Source organism: Erpetoichthys calabaricus, chromosome 1, assembly GCF_900747795.2.
Source record: "Erpetoichthys calabaricus chromosome 1, fErpCal1.3, whole genome shotgun sequence".
NCBI lineage: Eukaryota > Metazoa > Chordata > Cladistia > Polypteriformes > Polypteridae > Erpetoichthys > Erpetoichthys calabaricus.
The window spans coordinates 36,704,210-36,726,933 of NC_041394.2; the positions used below are offsets into that span (position 1 = coordinate 36,704,210).

General features: G+C 43.3%; 1 protein-coding gene across 1 annotated transcript; it reads left to right on the top strand.

The window, feature by feature from the left end:
• The first annotated feature begins 26 nt into the window (after positions 1-26).
• Positions 27-17,108, top strand: LOC127525891 (B-cell linker protein-like). The gene is made up of 3 exons (XM_051919095.1): positions 27-251; positions 9,086-9,244; positions 16,609-17,108. The coding sequence occupies exons 1-3, from the start codon at positions 42-44 to the stop codon at positions 16,723-16,725; spliced, it is 486 nt and encodes a 161-aa protein (XP_051775055.1). The 5' UTR covers positions 27-41; the 3' UTR covers positions 16,726-17,108.
• Positions 17,109-22,724: the final 5,616 nt, after the last annotated feature.

Sequence of the window (22,724 nt, forward strand, 5' to 3'; positions counted from 1 at the left end):
TCTCAAGATGGTCTTCACCACATATCCTCCCCACTAACTGAATGTCCCGGTTCTTCTCTGCAGCTTTTCAGCAACAGTCTGAGGTGAAAGCTTCCACTGCACCACAAGTAACCCGAGAAGACCTCTGCCACCAGATTAAGAATTTCTTCCAAACCCCAAACACTCAGGAATTTGGGCTGCAGGGCAGGGAGTGGTTTGCAGGCAACTGTGATCGGAAGACGGCTGAGGCAGCACTAATCTGTGTCAACAAGGTGGGTTTGTGGCTTTGTGCTGCCTTTCAGTTCAGGCCCCCTCCACTGAGTAAGTGCCTTAACGTGGCGGAGTGGTTTGCATGATCAATGATCCCCTGAGTGATGCCGGCAGGAGTCGTGTACTCCTGGTAGGGCCACCCATGGCGGCAATGTTAGAGGAGAGCTCCTGACTAAGACTGACTCAACCACCCACACTCCGTCCCACTAAGGGTCCATCCAAAGAGGTGCAACTTCCTGCTGTGCCTTGTCATTTTGCACTTGGCTTACCATGTGGATTCCCTACAGGACGTGAAGCGGTGTGATTGAGGATTGCTCACCCTCACTACCACCGATATCAACAACTCCTTTGCGCAGGCTCTTCCTTCCATCCATCTTCATCATCCTTTATCCTGCATCAAAGTCCTACAGCAATGAGCAATAGATGACGAGAACTACCATAGGGTGATAGTGTATGTTCTTAGTATGGAACCCACACATATGGCGGCATTGGTATGATGGCTGTTCAGAGGCACACCCGGGACAAGTGCCTTGTCCATGTCCTGCCAATGTGACTAGGCAGCCTTTTCCCAAGGATAGCACTGCCTACCCCTGAATGGGAGGGGACAATTAAAGGTGTCCTAAACCAAGTTTGTCCCATCTGTATTCGGCCAGGAAACTGCACCTTGGGCTTCATGTATAATGCCATGCATAGAATTCGCACTAAAACATGGCATGCTGTGGCGAGTGAGTCACTGTCTTGCACCCCAAAACATAAGGCTGAGTCTCAGTAGTAGCAGTAGCAAAACCAGCTTTATTCAGTTTGAAACAGGAACAGCACAGTTATTTATTGTAGATGGATCTACCACTCTTCTATACACAGACGCAGCAAACAGGCAGGGTTGGGGCCAGGTCAGTGGCCAAGTTGTACTGTTCCTGCATTACCCATCAACGACAGGCGCTTATAGCGCGACCACGGTGCTCCTCTGCAGCACTGTGAGCCTGCGGTTGCCCCCACGACAGACAAAGCAGTCTTCCACAGACGTGCCAGTCATGCTTCAGGATGCTCTTCGGCGTGTCTTCCCGTTGGGTGGTGTCCCAAAAGCATTTAGAAACTGGAAATGTGTGTACGCACAAAAAATTCAGATGCATAAAACTGTGCAAAAGTTCCACGCACTTTCCCTTTATAAATCAAAATCAACATGAAATTTAATGCATATGCACACACCTACAGCACCACCCTGACTCCTCCCCGAATTTTGCATATTTGAATATGCAAATCACTACCCCTTCCATTCAGTATTTTGTTAAAAGGCAATGGCAAAAGCACATGGAAAAATGAAGTTGATGGAGTAAAATAGGGTGGTGGAGACACTCAAAAGTTCAAGCTCAGAAAGTCGCACAGTGCCTGAAATAAAAAGAAGGGATCAGATATCAAAGTCACCATGAAAAGGCAAGATGCTGCCCACCGTCTGTTTATTCTGTTTCAGACGATATTACAAAGGGTGACCCCTGGCAGTGTGCTGACGGACACTGTTCTGGCGTTCACAAAATGTAATAGTTGATGCTGTAAGAGATGTGGCCAGTGAACAAAGGAATACAAAGGCTGTACAATGTGATATTCACCACAAATTAAATGAATTGCTTAAAAAAATAAATGCTGCATCAGATTACTTGTTTTTACATTCTGCTAATTACATTCAAATGAAGGTGTAGTGCTGTCTGATTTGGCTGATCATTTCGGTGGTCAGGCAGTGCCAGTGCTAGGTTATTATGCCATCTAGGCCAAGCTTATTAGTGAAGCAACCAACTGTTAAGTAGCTAACCTGTGTGGCTGAGTTCGGACCCCCCCCCCCCCTTATGATATGCGCCCTTGGCTAATGCCTAATTCGCCTTAATGGTGGCGCCTGCGCTGGGGTCAGGGTCAGGTTCATTATACCACTTCTCTTCAGGTATGGGCAAGCCACAATTGTGTGCCACATTATGCAGCAAGCTACATGCTGGCACATTGCAACACACTTTCTATGGACTACAGAGCAGCACATTAATAGAGTAGAAATGCTTTCTAATTTCATAAACAAGTTCATTCTCTGAAGGTGCATTTATACTGTAGTGTTGGCTCCAAGCACCACAACGAATCTCTTCTCTGCTCTTTACATGGCTCTTTGAGGTTACTCGCTGTTCTTTAGAACATTAGAACACTGTAGACGAGAACAGGCCATTCAGCCCAACAAAGCTCGCCAGTCCTATCCACTTAATTCTTCTAATAAAACATCAAGTCGAGTTTTGAAAGTACCTGAAGTCTTACTGTCTACCACACTACTTAGTAGCTTATTCCAAGTGTCTATGGCTCTTTGTGTAAAGAAAATCTTCTTAATGTTAGTGCAAAATTTACCCTTAACAAGTTTTCAAATATGTCCTGGTATTCTTGATGAACTCATTTTAAAGTCACAGTCTCGATCCACTGTACTAATTCCCTTCATAATTTTAAACACTTCAGTCATGTCACCTCTTAATCTTCTTTTGCTTAAACTATAAAGGCTCAGCTCTTTTAATCTTTCTTCATAATTCAACCCCTGTAGCCCTGGAATCAGCCTAGTCGCCTTGGACTTGTACTCCACACATCAAGGCGCTATATAACCTGACACTCTGTTTGTCTCCTCAATGGCTTCTGAACACTGTCTGGAAGTTGACAGTGTTGAGTCCTCTGTGACTCCTAAATCCTTCTCATAAGGCGTACTCTTGATTTTCAGACCTCCCGTTGTGTATTCAGACCTAACATTTTTACTTCCTATGTGTAATACTTTACATTTACTGACATTAAATCTCATCTTCCACAAATTTGCCCAAGCCTGTCTGCTATCCAAGTCCTTCTTTAATGATTCAACAGATTCAAGATTAACTGCCAACCCTCCTATCTTGGTATCATCTGTATACTTAACCAGCTTGTTACTTATATTCCTATCCAAATCATTTATATATACATTACAAATAGCAGCTGCTCCAGCACTGACTCCTATGGAACACCACTCAACATCGGCCAGTTCTGATTTGGTTCCTCACACCATCACCTTCTGTTTCCTGTGTCTGAGCCAATTCTGCACCCATCTAAAAACATCACCCTGAACTCCCACTTCTTTTAATTTGATGCCCAACCTCTCATGTAGCACCTTATCAAATGCTTTCTGAAAGTCCAGATAAATAATATCATATGGCCCACTTTGATCATTTCCTTTTTTTGCTTCCTCATAGAATTCCAGCATGTTAGTAAAACACGACCTCCCTCTTCTGAACCCATGCTGACTGTTCAGAATAACTCCTGTCCTTGCCAGGTGTTGCTCGATCTTATCCTTAATAATTCCTTCCATTAATTTTCCTGTGATGCATGTTAAGCTTACTGGCCTATAGTTGCTTGGATCTGCCCTGTCACCCTTTTTATACAACGGGATGATATTTGCCATTTTCCAGTCCTTCGGAATCTCCCCATTGCTCAGTGACTTCCTAAAAATATGTGTCAAGGGTTTATATATTGTGATGGATGGCCAGGACCATTACCTGGCCGGGACACCAGCTGGGTGGAAGGACTGCGCTAGAGAGCATGTTTGGGCGTTTTAACTTTACTAAAGGGCAGCCACCATGGGTTACTGCAGCACCACAGATTCCTGTAGGGCACACTGGGACTTGGAGATTGGAGCAGCACTATTGGGTTCCGTGGGCACCACCAGGGTGTGCTGCAGGTACGGCTGAGACCTTTGTGGCTGTGCTTCTGCGACACCCGGAAGTGATGCCAAAAAAAGGTTGTAGAGCACCTGGAGCACTTCAGGTATATAAAAGGAACCAGCCATACCTGCAGCACCCCCTGGTGGCACCCATGGAACCCAATAGGGCAGGTCCAAACTCCAACTTTCAGTGTGCCCTGCAGGAATCCGTGGTATTGTAGCAACACAGGGGGTCTGCCCTATAGAGTTCTCGGGAACATAATGCCCCAAACATGCTCTCTAACACAGTCCTTCCACCCAGCTGGTGTCCCGGCCAGGTAATGGTCCTGGCCATCCGTCACAATATATAAACCCTTGACACTTATTTATAACCTGTTCCACTGCTCCTCAACTGTCTCCTCACTTAAAAGCTTATCCCAGTGTATCCTCCTCAGACTTTGCCGCATCTGCTCAAAATTTGCCCTACTAGTTAGACATAACAATTTCGATCTTTGCATCCGCACTTTTACAAAACACTGAGAGAATTGTATTACATTATGGTCACTTGACCCTAGTGGTTCAATCAGCTCTACATCCTCAATTCTATCCTGATTATTACAAAATACTAAATCCAGACAGGCTTGACCCCGTGTTGGTGCTTTAACATACTGTGTTAAAAGGACTGCTAGCCTTTTGCTGCAATAGTTGGAAAAAGCACCTGCGACTGTGTGGAGCTGCCATTTTTATAGGTTCTCCAGCTATAGATGATGTAATGTCAGCTCATTCTTTAGCTGATTCATCCCTGGCTGATGTAACTAGTCCAGTGTCGTTGCAATAGCAATGTGTGTGCAGCTGACCACTCTGATTACATTTGGAAAACCAGACGTTACTGCAAATCGCACTTTTGTGTTTGCCAGTTCAACTACAATGTAAGGAAATCTTATATATCTGGATGACAAGCGGATAATCTCATCCCAAACAGCTGGCATGGTGTGACTCGTTGATGTTTGTGAAATACCCAATCGGTCAGCAAGTTCACGTTGAAAAGTAACTGTGGCTAAAAACCCAAGAGTGGACAGAACTTGCAATAAAGCAGGTAGAGCACAATTCCTCAACGCCTGCCTTTCTAAAGCCAGCGCCAGTTCAGCACACGGCGCCAAGGGGATAGCTCTTGGAAATCGAAATCGAATTAGAAGCCAGTCATCATCATCTATAAATATGCAGTCTCTTCTAATTCTTCCATTTGCGATGTCTTTTAACAACGCTAAAGCAGCTATGGTAGTTGGAATAGTTTGTCAATTCTGTGCACAATTATATTGTTATAGAATGATTGCAATCAAGTGAATTAAATTTGTAAACAATATGCAAATAATTTCCCTGTAATTGATAAATTCCGCATCATGGATGCAAATCTAAAAAAGAAAATGTAAACCACACAAAAACGGTACCACTGCTTTGATGCTGGGTGCCACCCGTTTGCTGAACTGAGCAGACACGTGCGTATACATGGGGTGAGGCTGCCATGAAAATGTGCGTAGCTTTACACAGGCATACTCAACATTTTTATGCGTACACACCGTTTATAAATGAGGCCCCTGGTGAGACCCCTCTGTACATGCAGGCGAAAAACCTACAAAATCTTTTATCGTAACTTCTTGGAATGTCTCACTACCAACCGACCACCTCAGAGAACAGCTCTCCTGCACTCAGATATCTGTGCCCTCAGTGAAATTTGTCTCGCTGATGAAGGATCCATCACTGAAACCATAGCCAGATATACATTCTTCTGGAAAGGCTGACCAAAGCAAGAGATGCAGATTCATGGAATCGGCCTCACTGTCAAGAATTAACTCCACCCGAAAATCCCAGAGTTCCCTGTTGCACTTAACGACCCTGCGCTTTATACAGGCGAAAGTTTCCCATATGGCAATCATTAGCACATATGCTCTTACGCTGGATTCAACAGAGGAAGAAAAGAACATCTTCTTTGTTTCCCTTGACAAAGCAGTCCAGAATGTCCCTGCTTCAGACAAGATCACCTTACTTAGAGTTCAGACCAGATAACAATGGCTGCTTTGATTAAAATATTCCAGCATTAGCACAGGGAAGACGCCACTCCACCATTCGTGCTTCAGAATCTCAATCCATACACAAGCAATTAATCTGCTCCACCATCAGCTGAGGCCTGGTCAAGAATTTCAGTCACTTTACCAAAATGTTGGCACACCCTGGTGGTGTTCACTTCGGGTCTTATCCTAATATTCCTACAGTATCTTAGAAGGGCACTTCCATGCTGGAGAATGTCTGTCTGATTGAGACTCAGTCTGTACGCTATGCATCAACCTCTGGTACTACACTATCAGTTCAGGCCTGATCCTGATGAGTGGCCTGATACAGACTCCCAGTCCATATCCTAGTCTGTCTACCAGACTCTCCTGCTGACCCATCAGTTAAGGCCTTGTCCTGATGGCTACCGTAATTATGAAACTCAAATATACAGTAAACCAGCAGCACACCTCCTCCAACTGCCATATCAGTTCAAGCCTGATCCTGATGGCCTGGCCTGATTGAGAATCTCAGTCTGTATACTGAATTTCAGCTACTGGTGTTACACCAATAGTTCAGGCCTGATCTTTCTGGGATTTCTTATCTATGACCTTAGTCTTCATGCTTGCATGACAGCACTTACCTCTCTATTTTAGTCCTGAGCTGATACTGTTAGCTTCCCTTATCTTTTGCACCTAAACCTTGAAGGTCACCACTCCCTATTGTGTTATGAGATCAGGACTGATCCTGCTGGCTGGCCTGATTATGACTCTCAGTGTGTATAGTGAAAGTCAGACTCTACTCTTGCCCAATCTGTTAAGACCTTGTACTGCTAGCTGCCACAATCAAGAAACTCAAATATACACCAACAGAACGGGCTTCCACTTAAAGTCTCGTGTCATGTCTGATCCCAATGGCTGGCCTGATTCACAGTTAGACTTCATGGTGTAAGTCAACCTCCAGTGCTACACCACTAGTTTAGGCCTGATACCACTGACTGGCCTGATTGAGACTCTCTGGCTGTATACTATAGCTTACCTTCTGGTGGTGCATCATTAGTTCAAGCATGATCTTGCTGGAAATTTTATGTAGCGTTTCAGTCTTAATGCTTGCATGACAGTATGAGCTACTGAATTTCAGTCCATGGCTGATGCTGTTAACTTTCTTGATTTTATCTCTCTAATATAATAAAAATAATCCTGGGATGAGACGAGACTTTTTCAGAGAGATACTTTCACGTACCACGAGACGAGACTTTGTGAAAAGATATTTAACCATGCCTGGGGCCGGAAATAAAAGACAAAGAGTAAATGACAAAGTAGAACATTGTAAAGAGTTCAAAAACGTTGGCGTGATACACATGCAGAGCAGGTTAGAGATAACGAAAGTACTAAAATTTGAAAGTCTCAAAAAAATTATATTAAAGATGGCATTAGCGCAAACAAATGGAAATTATTACTCGGTGAAATAACAGAACAGCGAAAAGAGATTGAATATATTGTTGGGTTTTAAACTTTAAGTCGGAGACTTGTAGATCGTCTAATTCGAGTTGCCAACAGGGAAAAGTAGTGTTTCTTCCCAATGAAGAGGCGTATACGCGAGACTTAAAAGATTTGTTGTTTGGTGAAAGTGAAATCCACATTCACGAGCGGCAGAGTCGCGAAGTGGCTGATGCGTAGCACAGGCCAGAGGGGTTGGCAAGTGAAGCGAACAGGAGGGTAAGCCCCTTAGCGTTACTATATTTTTAAGGTTGTCACTCCTTATTCGGTTATGAGATCAGATCTGATTCTGCTGGCTGGCCTGATTGAGACTCCGTCTCTATAAACTGACGGTCAGCTTCTGGTGTTACAACATTAGTTCAGGCCTGATCTTGCTGGTATTTCTTATCTAGGGCCTTAAGTCTTCAAGCTTGCATGACAGTACTCACCAGTCTATTTTAGTCCTGGGCCAATGCTGTTAGCTCCCCTCGTCTTTTGCACTAAATCCTTGAAGGTCACCACTCCCTATTGTGTTATCAGATCGGGACTGATCCCGCTGGCTGGCCTGATTGAGACTCAGTCTCTATACATGGAAAGTCAGCTTCTGGTGCTGCACCATCAGTTCAGGCCTGAACTTGCTGGTGTTTCTTATCTAGTACTTCAGTCTTAAGGCTTGCAGGACAGTACCCTCTACTGCATTTGAATTCAGGTTCAATGTTGTTAGCGTGCCTGATCCTACACTACTATACGTTAAGGGCTGTCACTCCCTATCGTATTATCAGATCGGGCCTGCTCCTGACGGATGGCCTGACTGAGACTCTCCACCTCTATACACTGAAGGTCAGTTTCTGGTGTTGCACCAAAAGTTCACGCCTGATCTCTCTAGTATTGCTTATCTGCTGCTCCAGTATTAATGCTTGCATGACAGTTCCACCTACTATACATGACGGGCGGCCACAGCCATTATCTTGGTGGGACGCCAGCTGAATCACAGCTAGGTAATGGCTGTGGCCGCCCCTCACATATGTTTCAATTCAACCCAGATTCTGCCAGCTTCCTAGATTTTGATTTTTTTGACTTGATATAGACGAAAGCATATTGCATTTTAAGCTGACAAAAAAAATGATGTGTCGTAGTGAAATGTAATCGAACCTTTGACTGTTTAGTTTTTAAGTACAACAAATTAAATGTCCCACTTGCATATGTATTGCATTTCAATGTTGTTTACACATTTGATTGCATTTAATTTTGGCACAAATTATCTGCCATTGCGTTCTGTAAAGCTGGAAAATCCATACTGGGTGTCACCTAGCAGGACGCCGCACAATAATAACAGCAGTTATTTATATATCTCATTTTCTTGCACGTAAGTAGCTCAAAGTGCTTAACTTACATTGTTCTGTTCAAAATGTCTAGTGTGTCTGCTAAATAAGGTGGTCTGAATCTGTTTGGCCAGATACTGTAAATCAAGACCCATGCTAGGCTTAAAATCCCCAGGCTAGACATTCCAGGACTCCTCACTTTGTCCGTCACAGCCTATGCTTCTGCTGCATGGCACATGTCTGCTATGACTCATTCCAGACCTCACCCACCTGGCTCTGCTGACATTTCCTTTGTTTTTTTTTTTTTTTTACAGGATGGCGCATTCTTGCTGCGCAACAGTTCAGGCCAAGAGACAAAGCAGCCATACACCCTGGCAGTTCTGTTTCAAAAGAAGGTCTATAACATCCCAGTGCGTTACCTGGAATACAGCCAACAGTACGCACTGGGCAAGGAAGGCAAGAAGAACGAAGAGGTGAGCATGGCGCCCTCATCTGCTTTATTGAGGTGAACGGTGAACCCCCTGAACATTTTTTGGTGGGTACAATCCCTTGTGGGCAGCATGGTGGTAGCAACAACAATGAGACCAGGGTTCACAAGCCTTCACGGAGTCTGCATGTTCTTCTCGTGTCTGCATGGGCATGCAGTGTAGGTGGACTGGCGATGCTAAATAGGCCCCTGATGTGTGGGTGTGTGTGTGGGTGTGTGTGTGTGTTCAGTCAGGGATGGACTGGCACCCTACCCAAGTGTTGCTCCTGCCTTTTGCTTAAAGCTTAACCTGGATAAGCAGGTTTGGGTGGTAGATGAATGGATGGACAATCCATTATAATCATTTATTGTCCAATGCACAGCTCTGAAAACTCCATTGCCAGTTTCACTAGAAAATCACAGCCTGGAGTGGAAAGGATTATGGGGCTTAATTTATAAACTCAGAAAAGATGGTGGGTAGGTAGTTACTTCTTTATTTGATTTTACTTTGCCCCCCGCTGCTACAGGCCAGTCACTTTGCATCTCTGCTGCTCACATTTGGGAGGGGTTGGGGAGTTTGGGGGGCTGAACGCATGCTAAGGAAATGCGGTCGGATCAGCTGCTGGCTTGCTGCTGCTGCTACCGAGCTGCGTGTTCTGCTTGTCGCGCTGCGCATCGACCATTTAAAAGCCTGTACAGCAGCTGTCCTTTTGTCTCACTGCCTTGTCTTGCGGGACGTTAAAGTGTCTCTGAGAAAATCACGTATTGTCTCCTTCCAAGCCTACCAAGATTTTTTTTTTATAATAGAGAGAAAGCACAGCAACTGGTAATCACCACATTTTAAATTTCACTTATTGATTAGACCTTTTGCACCCTATGCTTGCTGTGATAGGCTTCAGTCCCCCCAAACCTTGACCCCGCTTACCTTGCTTAGAAAATGGTTTGGTATGGTATTTATTATTATTATTAATATTCGTTGTGCCAAAAGGTACATAAGGCACCGACGATTTGCCTCCATCTTTTGAGCTATGTGTTCTGCTTTACCCCATGGTAGGTCCATCTCCTTCAGCTCATTTATCACAGTTTGCCGCCATGTTGTTTTAGGCCAGCCTTGTTTGTGGTTCTGGTCCATTCTGAGAGTGCAGCCAAGCCATCTTGATCTCCTGCGCCACATGTTGGCTCTTAGTTTTCTTCTTTTTTAGTAGTCTTCATTAGAGATCTTCTCAGACCAGAAGATACAACAGATCTTCCTGAGACATCCATTGAGACATCCATTGTCCATTGGCGTCAATCTAATTCATGTCCTCCTTTACAACTCACTAGCATTCAGAGCCATACAAAAGAACAGGTTTGACATTGCTGTTATAAAGTCTGAGCTTTGACCTCAGGCTGTACTGTTTGGACTTCCAAATGGGCTGAAGTCTTGCCAATGCACCGCATGCTTTCCCACGTTTCGCTCTGATGTCCTTTGTGCTGTACTGTCCTTACTAACAAGACTGCTGAGATATGTGAACGCCTCCGCATAATCGAGCAGAGCATCATATACTGTGATAGGTGCACTGGGGTTGATGTTTGCGCACATCACTTGTGTTTTGGAGGCACTGATGTTGAGGCCTGTTTGCTTGGCAAAAGTGTTCAGTCTGTCAGGCTTCTCCTGCAAGTGGTGTAATTTTTGAGGGTCATCGGCAAAGTCGAGATCTTCAAGATGGAATAATGGGGTCCACTGGATGCCTCAAAGTTTGTCAGCTGATGTCCTCCACGTGATCCAGTCAATGGCAAGCAGAAAGAGAGTCGGAGAGATGATGCATCCCTGGACTCCCACACTGGACTCCACTGGAGCCTACTCTGACACCCTGGTATGGTATGGTCTTTCATTTTTAATTTCATTTTGGGCCTTCCCTGACCAAAGGCAGTCAGAACTTTTTTCCAGGTAAAACTGGAATTTAACTTAAGGCCACAACTGTTGAGACTTCTAAAAGTCATGACATCGATTTCTGGAATTTTCCACATTGTTTAAGCAGATATTCAACTTGGTGCATGTAAACGTTTGATCTGCTGAAAATCTGGGTCACTAATAAATGTGACATTAATGAGGGAGACACCCCAAGTGACTTAACACGAGGAATGTATGGTGAGATGACGTGTGTGGAGTTGGGAAACACTGAGTCTGAAAGGAAACATTCAACCTCAGCTCTATATAAGGAACTTCAAAAACAAGGATGGGTCGAGGCTCGCCAGTATGCCAACAGATGTGTCAGTGTTTTGAGAACAACGTTCCGCAAAGACTGATGGGTAGGACTACAGTGCATACTCTACTTAAAAGATTTTAGGAATCTGGTCAAATCTCTGGCTGTAAAGGATAAGGCTGAAGACCACTTCTGAATTCACATGATCTCACATTCCTCAGACACCACTGTCTTAAAAACGCTGGTAATGGATATTGCGACATGGACTCAGGAATACTCATACGACGCGAACCCTCATCAGAAAACCCCACTCGCTGTTGTATCCACAGATGCAAGTTAAAGCTTTACTGTGCAAACTGCCAGTGTTGTGCAAGTTCACACCACACAAGAACTCGCTCAAAGTTCAGTTCACACAGACTAAAATGAAAAAATACACGTTCATAGTTCACCATTTCAGTTTTGAACTAGTTCATGTTCAGTTCATTTTGTATTTTTTAAGGAGTGAGAATAAATGACCCATGAGTTTACTTTTTTCAATTTTGCATGCCTTATATTAGGCTACTAGCAAAATACCCGCGCTTCGCAGCGGAGAAGTAGTGTGTTAAAGAGGTTATGAAAAAAAAAGGAAACATTTTAAAAATAACGTAACATGATTGTCAATGTAATTGTGTTGTCATTGTTATAACTGTTGCTGTCTTTTTATATATATATATATATATATATATATATATATATATATATATATATATATATATTATATATATAATATACACACACACATAAACATTTATATACATATACATATATATACATATCTACATATACACATCTACATATATTTACACACATACATAAACACACACATAAGACTTACTGACTGAAACGGGCTTTCATTGACAATCATGTTACGTTATTTTTAAAATGTTTCCTTTTTTTTTCATAACCTGTTTAACACACTACTTCTCCGCTGCGAAGCGCGGGTATTTTGGTAGTATATATATATATATATATATATACATATATACACATACATGCAGTTTTAATAACACAGAAATCAATATAAACATTAACATCATTATCATATGAGAATATGAAGTAATATATAAGAAGCACATTTCATATAAATATAAATTATTAAACAGTTAAATCTTCTTCTGTAATTTGCTACCGTGGCAATTTGTGTGTCTGTCCAGGATTTTAAATGACCTGTAGCTCGCAAACCGTTTCACCTATACACTTGAAATGTGGTACACACAGTTACGTTTTACACCGTGCTTTGTTTCCCTTATGAACATGCTTGTATGCTTAACTCGCTCCGTTCTCAATTGTTTAATTAATTTTTTGCTCTTCGCTGTTTGCGGCTGTTCCTCCATTTCCCCCCACTTCGTTCTTTTATCTCGCGAATATGTTATTGCAATCCTTAACGGGAGCGTTTCAATAAACTGATTGAAAATAGTTTTGCATTTACCTTTTTAGTAAAAGGCGAGCTTTTAAGCCTGAGAAATCACCCCGTAAATGCACACGTTTAATTGGACATGTGTTAATATGTATGGTTACACAGTATTAAAAGACAGTGAACAACGTCAGTTACCTTTGTTCCCGCGTTTGATAAAAGGTGAGCTTTTAAGCCTGAGAAATCACCCCGTAAATGCACACGTTTAATTGCACATGTGTTAATATGTATGCTTACACAGTATTAAAAGACAGTCAAAAATTAACGTCATTTACCTTCGTTCCCGCGTGCAACTCGTGCTGTAAATCTCTTCCTTGTTTTTAGTTCACGTGATTACGTAGGAGGCGTGATGATGCGATACGTGACTCCGCCTCCTCCATTACAGTGTATGGACAAAAAATATGTTCCAGTTATGACCATTACGCTTTGAATTTCGAAATGAAACCTGCCTAACTTTTGTAAGTAAGCTGTAAGGAATGAGCCTGCCAAATTTCAGCCTTCCACCTACACGGGAAGTTGGAGAATTAGTGATGAGTGAGTCAGTGAGTCAGTCAGTCAGTCAGTGAGGGCTTTGCCTTTTATTATTATAGATTACAGTGTTCTTGAATATAATACAATAATTATGAAGACTATTTTATTTAAATACACTTTATTGAGTTATACCCAGCAACAAACATGTATAACCATATAAGCTAATATCCTAAATTAAATAGATGCAAGTATACATATAAATTAGCGCTCTATTTCCAACCGTATGACACAAATGGTAACTGTAGAACCAGCGTGTATGTGAACTAACCCATTACACTGCCGGTCAAAATTCACGTCACATATTGCATGTCCAATGGGGAAAAATATAAAGTGGCCTCACGAAGTACAACGTTTTCCTAAAAGCAAAAGCAGAACTTCACCGCGTGCTCGTGTCCGCGGGGGTGCAGCTTAAGCACAAGCAGGCAGGCACAGACAGTGCCTATTTGATTTTACGTTATTTTTTTCCCGAATACAAATAAATGGCAAAAAAAGTGTACAAAATAAATATTCGTAAAAATCCACTATTTGTGCTTATCAGAGGCGGCCTTAGGGGTGTGTGGGGCCCAGGGCTGACCAACCCCACACAGGGCCGGTTACGTCAAACGCTGTTACCGGTATGTGCAGACTGTATAAACTTGCGCGCAAATTTAATAAAAATAATGTTAACATACACCGGATTTTCTCATTACAGTATTAGCTAAATTTTGCAAGATAACATGTGGACTTTATCCAAATATAATGATATAATCTATTAAAAAAGTGAAATTCATACTTCATGACAATACCACGACAGTTCGAAATGCGATGCGGTGTCATATAGAAATTAAAGCCTCTTCTAGAAAAGTACCCAACACGCGAGTCTCGATATGCAGGATGTCACAGTCATAACTCATGCTGATGTCATGTCAGCCGGTTATCATTAGCGATACATGTTTTTGTGCATTATGTTTATGGCCTACAAATAAGTGGTTCGACGGGAAGTGTGAAATTAACACAGAGGTATCATCATGAAATCTCTTACCGGTTTCCAGGTTCAGAATCGAAAATCCACTTTTCTTGCCTTCCGATTGGAAAAGTCATTGATGACATTTGTAGTCTAATCTGGATGCAATGTCTTTTTCTATAGATAGGAGAAGCCAACCCAACGACTAATGGGCTATAACTATTTTAGGAAGGGATTATACTGGTGACCCTTTTAGGGTGAAGAAGGTGGACTATGGAATGTTTTCAAAGACATACATGTACGGAATTTGACATTGAAGAGGGATTTTAAAAGGGTTCCTCTTAGAAGCATCTCAAATGTATATACTGTATACTGGAGAATATAACTTGACAAATCTACTCGAACAGGACATGCAGACATCAAAAGTAGGGCCCACTTAGGCGCGGGGCAAGGGACAGTCGCCCCACTTGCCACCCCCAAACACCACTCTTGGTGCTTATCCTAATACCGTTTCGGATTCGGCTCCACCCCTACATTACAGGGTAAGGCAAAATGTTTAATCTGGACCTAAACCAGATCCAGAATGTCACATAAAACTGAACTCGCTCACATTCAAGTTCTTCACTTGCAAATACATTGCGTTAAGTTCACCATTCTTAGGTAAATGAGCTCGTTCAATGAATGTGCTCTTTTGAACTAGCTCATGCACAACACTGCAAACAGAAGCCATGCATCAACCCTGTCCTGAAACATGGCTGACCTCTCTGGACTCGGTCTCATCTGAGATGAAAGTAATGGACAGTGGCATCATGTTTTTGGGATTGACCAGTAGACATTTGAAGTAGTTTTTGAGGAAAAACAGCCACCATGTTTTCCAGGCCAAAGAGGAAAAGGACCATCCAGGCTATAATCAGCATCAACGTCTGTCATGGTATGGGGGTATGTCAGTGCCCGCAGCAGGGGTAACTTGCATATCTGTGAGGGCACCATTAATGCAGAACAATCTGTACAGATGTTGGCACAGCATTGTTAAATTAGACCACTTTAAAGAGTCGTTTTCTGTTGATCAGTGTCAAATAGTGTCAAAAAAACAGATTTAATCCACCGTGATTCTTTTTTCTATGATAATAAAATGTGAAAACTTCCATAGTTGTAAATAAGGGAGCCACCCAACCACGTCTCCTGCCCTGGTATGCTGACAAACACTGAACCTGTTAGGCTGCTTCTCTTTCCACTATCAGGACCTCATGCAATCCTGTGGTACCTTGTAATAATAAAAAGAATACTAATTCTTTACATTTGTATAGCGCTTTTCTCACTACTCAAAGTGGTTTAGTGAGTGGGGGGGGCACTTTAACCACCACTAATGTGCAGCATCTTGCATGATGCCACGGCAGCCATTTTTGTGCCAGTACACTCACCACACGTTAGCTATAAGGTGGTGAAGGGGTGAGAGAGGGATAGCTAATTAAAGACAGAGGATGATTAGGGGGCCAGAATGACCAGGCCGTGGTGGACAATATAGCCAGGACATCGGGATACACCCTACTCTTTCAAACTCTTGCCTACCAAGTGCTCGACCTGGAAGGAAGGTCTGCATTACAAGACTAAAATTTAAACCTTGCTGGGTTTAAAGACGGCCAATTAGAGAGACAGGGGGCCAGAATGACTAGGCCATGGTGGGCAACTTAGCCAGGACATCGGGATACACCACTCACTTTATGAATGACGCCCATGGATCTTTAATGACCACAGAGACTCAGGGCCTCTGTTTTACGTCTCTTCTGAAGGACAGCGCCATTTTTACAGCACAGTATTCCCGTCACTGTACTTGGGCATTGGGATTCACATTTAGACCACTGGGTCAGCGCCCCCTGCTGGCATTACCAACACCTCTTCCAGCAGCAACCCAAGTTTTTCCTAGCTGATCTCCCATCCAAGTCCTGGCCGGGCCTGAACGTGCTTAGCTTCAAGTGGATGACCCCTTCTGACGTACATGTGTTCTCTACCCAGAATTCTTTGGGTACCCATCTACTGCAATTGGTTGTACACTCCACGAGAGGTACTTTAAACATGTATTTAATCTGACATCCTCTAAGAACATGGTAAGACACTGTAGCTTTGAGTGACTTTTATAATTATGGAATGAGATGAAGGGGTAGCAAAAAAAAAAAAAGCAAAATGAGTGCAAAGCTTTGAATATTCTATGGCTGCTTTTATGTTTTTTTTTTCCTAATTTTTTGTTTCTTTCTCCACAGTATTTCAGCAAGGTTACAGACATCATTGACTACCACAGTAGAAACCCTATCATGCTGATCGACAGTAAGACCAATGCAAAAAACAGTGTGTGCCTCACACATCCCACCATCGTCTGATCCTTACCTCAAGAGAGTCGGCGGGTCAGCGGGACATCTGAGCTGAAGGCCACCCTGCAGAGGCACTTGAAAGCAAAATCAGGCAAACCGGAAGCCACCACATTTACTTTATTCGGGGAGGTGCTCCTCGTCACAGAAAGGGGCAGAAATAGGAGAATATAAATGTGTGTGCCTCCTTTAGCCTGAATATATCCAAAGCTCGCCTGCTTGAGGATAACAGTTCAAAGCAGACTTTCATCTGTAGCACTTACGACTATAACAGCTTGGCGAGCTCTTTCATCTTAGGCCTATAGGATGATATGACGAAAAAACATTTTTCTGTAATAAATAGTCCTCAGAATGTGTATAGTCTGGTTTTATGTCTGGAATAAAAATTTAAAGATCATTCAAAGCAGTATAAAATTGACTTGAAGGGGGCCGGGGGGGAAGGGGGTTCAGAAGATGGAAAGAATAATTTAAAAAGCATCCTCTGAATCCACAGGGCCTCAAAATCTATTGAGACATGTGACAAACAGGGCCAGGGTGGCACGGTGGCGCACTGCTTCCTCGTGGTAAAAGGGATAAGGGGCCGCTTACTGGGTCCTGCCTGTCTGGAATTTGTATGTTCTCCCCAAATCTGCGTGGTTTTCCTCCCACTGTCCAAAGACATGCAAGTTAGGTGAACTGGAAATACTAAATTGGCCCTAGTGTGTGTGGTTGGTGTGTGTGTGTGTGTGTGTGTTTTCCCTGTAATGGAATGGTGCCCTGTCTGGGGTTTGCTCCTGCATTGTGACCCTATGCTAGTAAGGATAGGCTCCAGCCCTGGACCCTGGTCTGAGTTAAACAGGTTAGAAAATGACATAACAAACAGGCCATTATATCGAAATGCTATGGTTCAAAGGGGACCACTTTAGTCAAAAATATGGTAACAGGTCTGATCAGGTCAGGTCGGGGAGCATACACTGGTACTGGCATTGCCACAACCACCACATGACAAAGCAGCTTGGGATCCTGGTTGGCAACCCCCCGAGGCAGACACGCGATCCAGTCCCACCCTCTGGAAATGACCCTCTATCTGCCACAGCCATGTGTTACGTGGGTGTTCCCTTGGCCTGGTCCAGCCACTCAGGTCCTCAACAGTGAGGACCCTGACAGCCAGATCACCCTCGGAGAATTGCACCATATGGCCGTAGTGCCGTAACTGACGCTCCCTCACAATGCAGGTAATGTGCCTCATTCGGGACTCCATGAGCAACACAAAGTCAAACCAACGCTACCCAAGGATTCTCCAAACAGACACCGTACTGAAGGAGTCCAGTCTTCATCTCAGGTCACTGGATAGTGTCCATGTCTCACAACCCTATAGCAAGACAGGAAGCACCAGGACTCTAAAGACTTGGACCTTCGTCCTTTTGCGTAGATATCGGGAGCACCACACACTCCTTTCCAGCGACCTTATGACTCCCATGCTCTCTCAGTCCATCTACTGACTTCATAGTCATAGTCACCAGAAATCTGAATGTCACTGCTGAGGTAAGTAAACGTCTCAACGCGGTCGACTCTCTCTCCACAGACGGACACACAGCTGGCTGTGCCTAAGAGGTCATTAAAGGCCTGGATGAGGCCGCATAGACATTTGACAAAATGATCTAAAAAATGGAAGAAAACTGTTCAGTTTAAAATGTTCTTTCCTATGAGGTCCTGCTTAGAAGTCCTTTGAGTGCTGACATTCTGCAATTACAGAGACACACAAAATGCACAGGTATTCTCTGCAGCGCCAAAGAAAAGCTGCAATTCGGATAACAAGATGACAAAGTGACCTCAAGTTCAATTCACAAACTCTAATGGATTTGTTCAGCTCTTATCACAAGGCTTTGCCTTCCTCACTTCCTCACCTCTTGCTTCAAACTCACTAACAAACTTGTGTTGTGATTGGAAATTCATTCATTTAAGGTCAGGTCACATGACATTTTCATTTCCCTAATTGTAGCGAAATAGTCTGCGACTCACCCTGACAATATGACACAATGTGTCTTAAGTTGTAAGGGTGGGCTTGTGTCCATGTGGGAGCTGACAACCTGTGAGCACTCATCACCTGGGAGTACAATACGTAGTATGCATCTGTGCAGAGTAAGGTACATGGACCTTCTGGGCCTCACAAGCCAAAGAGAGACTCCTCTATCTGTCTGATGTTGTGTATTTTACATAGCACAACAGAGCAGAAGAAAAAGGGCTGAAAATGTGAATGAACTCGCTGTATGTGGAAAGCCTTTGCACGGACATCAGCTCCATCAAGCAGCATGTGGCTGGCGAACAGAAAAAGGAGCAAGCTCATGATACATCGGAACTGGAAAACTGTGCTGGAAAGTCGTCACCTAGTTGTGTAATTTGACACAGTCCTCAATTTCAACTCAGACAATCTAACATGCTCAGGCGACGAGATCAGCAACTGCAGATGTCAAGTCGGACATCCCCTCTGGCTAGGAATCATGTCAGGTGACTTAGAGAGCGCGAGTTAGAGAGAGGTTAGGAGTACGCGCTTATACAGAGCATTGCCGCACCCACCACATGACAAACCAACTCAGGATCCCCAGATTAGGACCTGAGAGCAGCCATGCGATGGGTGACACCTCAGCACCACACTAGTTCAGATGGAATGGAACAGCGTGAGGTTTTTTATGGTGGCAGGAGTGCCAATCCTACCACCAACCACCTGGTGACTTAGCAGATGCAGAAACTTCATTAACAGCTGAAAAGTGTCAGAAAAAATGTCCACCATGGTTGGCATTAGGCAGAAATAAAGACAACATCATACAGAAACTCATGGAAAAATCTATAATGTAATCTGTCATTTAATGTTATGATGTTACTTCAGAATTGCATTTGTTTGATTTAATTAAAACTGCATGCACTCAATAGGAATGCACACTATGTATGCATTTCAGTATGGTGTATATGTTTCAGGGCATTGTGTGCATATCTGAATATGGCGGAGGGAGCATGAATTTATATTTTATTACATGATGTATCCATTTCAATGTACACAGATAGATAGATAGATAGATAGATAGATAGATAGATAGATAGATAGATAGATAGATAGATAGATAGATAGATAGATAGAGCCTGGTATGTAACCACCCAAATAATCAGATTTGATTTTTTTTTTTTTTAATTTTTTCAGCGCTTGCATGCACCTCATTTCTCATTCAACCCAAGCAGACAAACTCAGATTTGTGGTACATGCATGTTGTACGTTCACACAACGAGTTGCCATACTTTTGCCTGAGCCAGGTTCCAGCCTGTCCAGCTCTGTTTGTGCTTGTGTTGTGTTGTGATTCACACATGCACGCCCCTTGAGGACAACTATCCCCGCTCCTTCTGGCCTGAGAGCTGTAAGAACTCAATGCCCCCAAATGTCAACATCTCATTTTGACCCAAACTGCATTGAAGATGGAGCTCCAACATTGTGACCCAGTCTTAAGAGCCACTTGAGTGCTTATTTTGTTAATTATTTGCAATTGCAATTAAAAGGGGTGAACTAGTTGGCACCCCAACACTTCATATACTCATTCTTTGTTCCTGTGGTGCACAACAGATAGATAGATAGTGTCACACACACGTGTTTAGGGGACAACCAAAGGGCCTGAATAAATGTAGTTCCACGCCGGACCAGGGGGTGGCGAAGTGCACTAATTCTCTCTTTCAAATTCTTTCAGACCATTCTCGGGAAATCCGGCCTGTTCTGGGGAAGCCAACGACTTCACTTCCGGTTTTGGTCCTGATGACATCACTTCCCCTGCAGGGGTTTTAAAAGCCACCATCTTAAGAGGAGAGTCAGTTCTGTTTTGGACTCAATCATGTGAACATGTCTTTACTATTGAACAGATTTTGCAGCCAGGAAATATTATATGGGTGGCTGCCCCAAACCTTCGCAATGTCTCTTGATCATTCTTGTTATGACAGATAGATAGATAGATAGATAGATAGATAGATAGATAGATAGATAGATAGATAGATAGATAGATAGATAGATAGATAGATAGATAGATAGATAGATAGATAGATAAGAAAGGCACTATATGATAGATAGATAGATAGATAGATAGATAGATAGATAGATAGATAGATAGATAGATAGATAGATAGATAGATAGATAGATAGATAGATAGATATGAAAGGCACTATATCATAGATACAGTTGAAAGCAAAAGAAGTTAATTAGCAGGAAAAAAATGGTCACTAATTAATGAAATGAAAACCTGCAGCCACAGCAGCGCTCCAGCACACCAGAGTTGTACGTTTTCTTCAGACATATTGATACACAAAGTATGTGATTTGGCACACAGTGTATGTATGTTCAGTAAAGTGAATGTTTTTCAGTACATGGCCATGGTGTTCTGAATATGGTTTTATATAGAGTGTACAGTATATGTTTCACAATAAGGGTGGCATGGTGGTAGTGCTGCTGTCCTAATGTTCAAGGCCCAGGTGCTCTCTGCATGTTCTCCCCGTTTCTGTGTGGGTTTCCTCCCATAGTCCAAAGACAAGCAGGTCAGGTGGTGCGGCTAAGTTGGCCTTTGTGTGTGTGTGTATGTGTGTGTGTGTGCGTGTGCTCACCCTGCCATGGACTGGTGACCTGTCCAATGAGTCTTCCTTCCTGCCTTGCACCTGATGCATTCTGGGATAGGCTGCAGTTTCTTTGCCCACCTGCTCTGTATAAGCAGATTTAGAAAATGATTGGATGGATTTTCAGCACAATGTGGACATGATCCAGTATAGAGTGTATGCATTTAAAAATAGTATATGCATTTTACAACACTTATATGTGTTTCAAAATACAGTGCACATAAAGTATCACAGTATACAGTAATCCCTCCTCCATCGCGTTCCAGAGCCACCCGCGAAATAAGAAAATCCGCGAAGTAGAAACCATATGTTTATATGGTTATTTTTATATTGTCATGCTTGGGTCACAGATTTGCGCAGAAACACAGGAGGTTGTAGAGAGACAGGAACGTTATTCAAACACTGCAAACAAACATTTGTCTCTTTTTCAAAAGTTTAAACTGTGCTCCATGACAAGACAGAGATGACAGTTCCGTCTCACAATTAAAAGAATGCAAACATATCTTCCTCTTCAAAGGAGTCAGGAGCAGAGACTGTCATAAAGGCAGAGGAAAATCAATAGGGCTGTTTGGCTTTTAAGTATGCGAAGCACCGCGGCACAAAGCTGTTGAAGGCGACAGCTCACACCCCCTCCGTCAAGAGCACAGAAAGAGAGAGAGAGAGAGAGAAAAACAAGCAAGCAAAAATCAATACGTGCCCTTCGAGCTTTTAACTATGCGAAGCTCCGTGCAGCATGTCGTTTCAGGAAGCAGCTGCACAAAAGATAGAAACGTGAAGATACTCTTTGAGCATTTTTAGACGAGCGTCCGTATCGTCTAGGTGTGCGAACAGCCCCCCTGCTCAATCCCCCTACGTCAGGATCAGAGAAAGTCAGCGCAAGAGAAAGAGAAATGTAAGCTGGGTAGCTTCTCAGCCATCTGCCAATAGCGTCCCTTGTATGAAATCAACTGGGCAAACCAACTGAGGAAGCATGTACCACAAATTAAAAGACCCATTGTCCGCAGAAACCCGCGAAGCAGCGAAAAATCCACGATATATATTTAAATATGCTTACATATAAAATCCGCGATGGAGTGAAGCCGTGAAAGGCGAAGCGCGATATAGCGAGGGATTACTGTAGTGCATATATCCATCCATTCATTATCCAACCCGCTATATCCTATCTACAGGGTCACGGAGATCTGCTGGAGCCAATCCCAACCAACACCGGGCGCAAGGCAGGAAACAAACTCCGGGCAGGGCACCAGCCTACTGCAGGGCACGCACACACACACCAAGCACACACTACAGACAATTTAGGATCGCCAATGCACCTAACCTGCATGTCTTTGGACTGTGGGAGGAATCCCACGCAGACACGGGGAGAACATGCAAACTCCACACAGGGAGG

Excerpts from the sequence above, each read along its gene's own strand:
- LOC127525891 (XM_051919095.1), top strand. The coding sequence starts at position 42 with ATGTCCCGGTTCTTCTCTGCAGCTTTTCAGCAACAGTCTGAGGTGAAA. Across the intron at positions 252-9,085 it reads CACTAATCTGTGTCAACAAG|GATGGCGCATTCTTGCTGCG; the intron begins GTGGGTTTGTGG and ends TTTTTTTTACAG. Across the intron at positions 9,245-16,608 it reads AAGGCAAGAAGAACGAAGAG|TATTTCAGCAAGGTTACAGA; the intron begins GTGAGCATGGCG and ends CTTTCTCCACAG.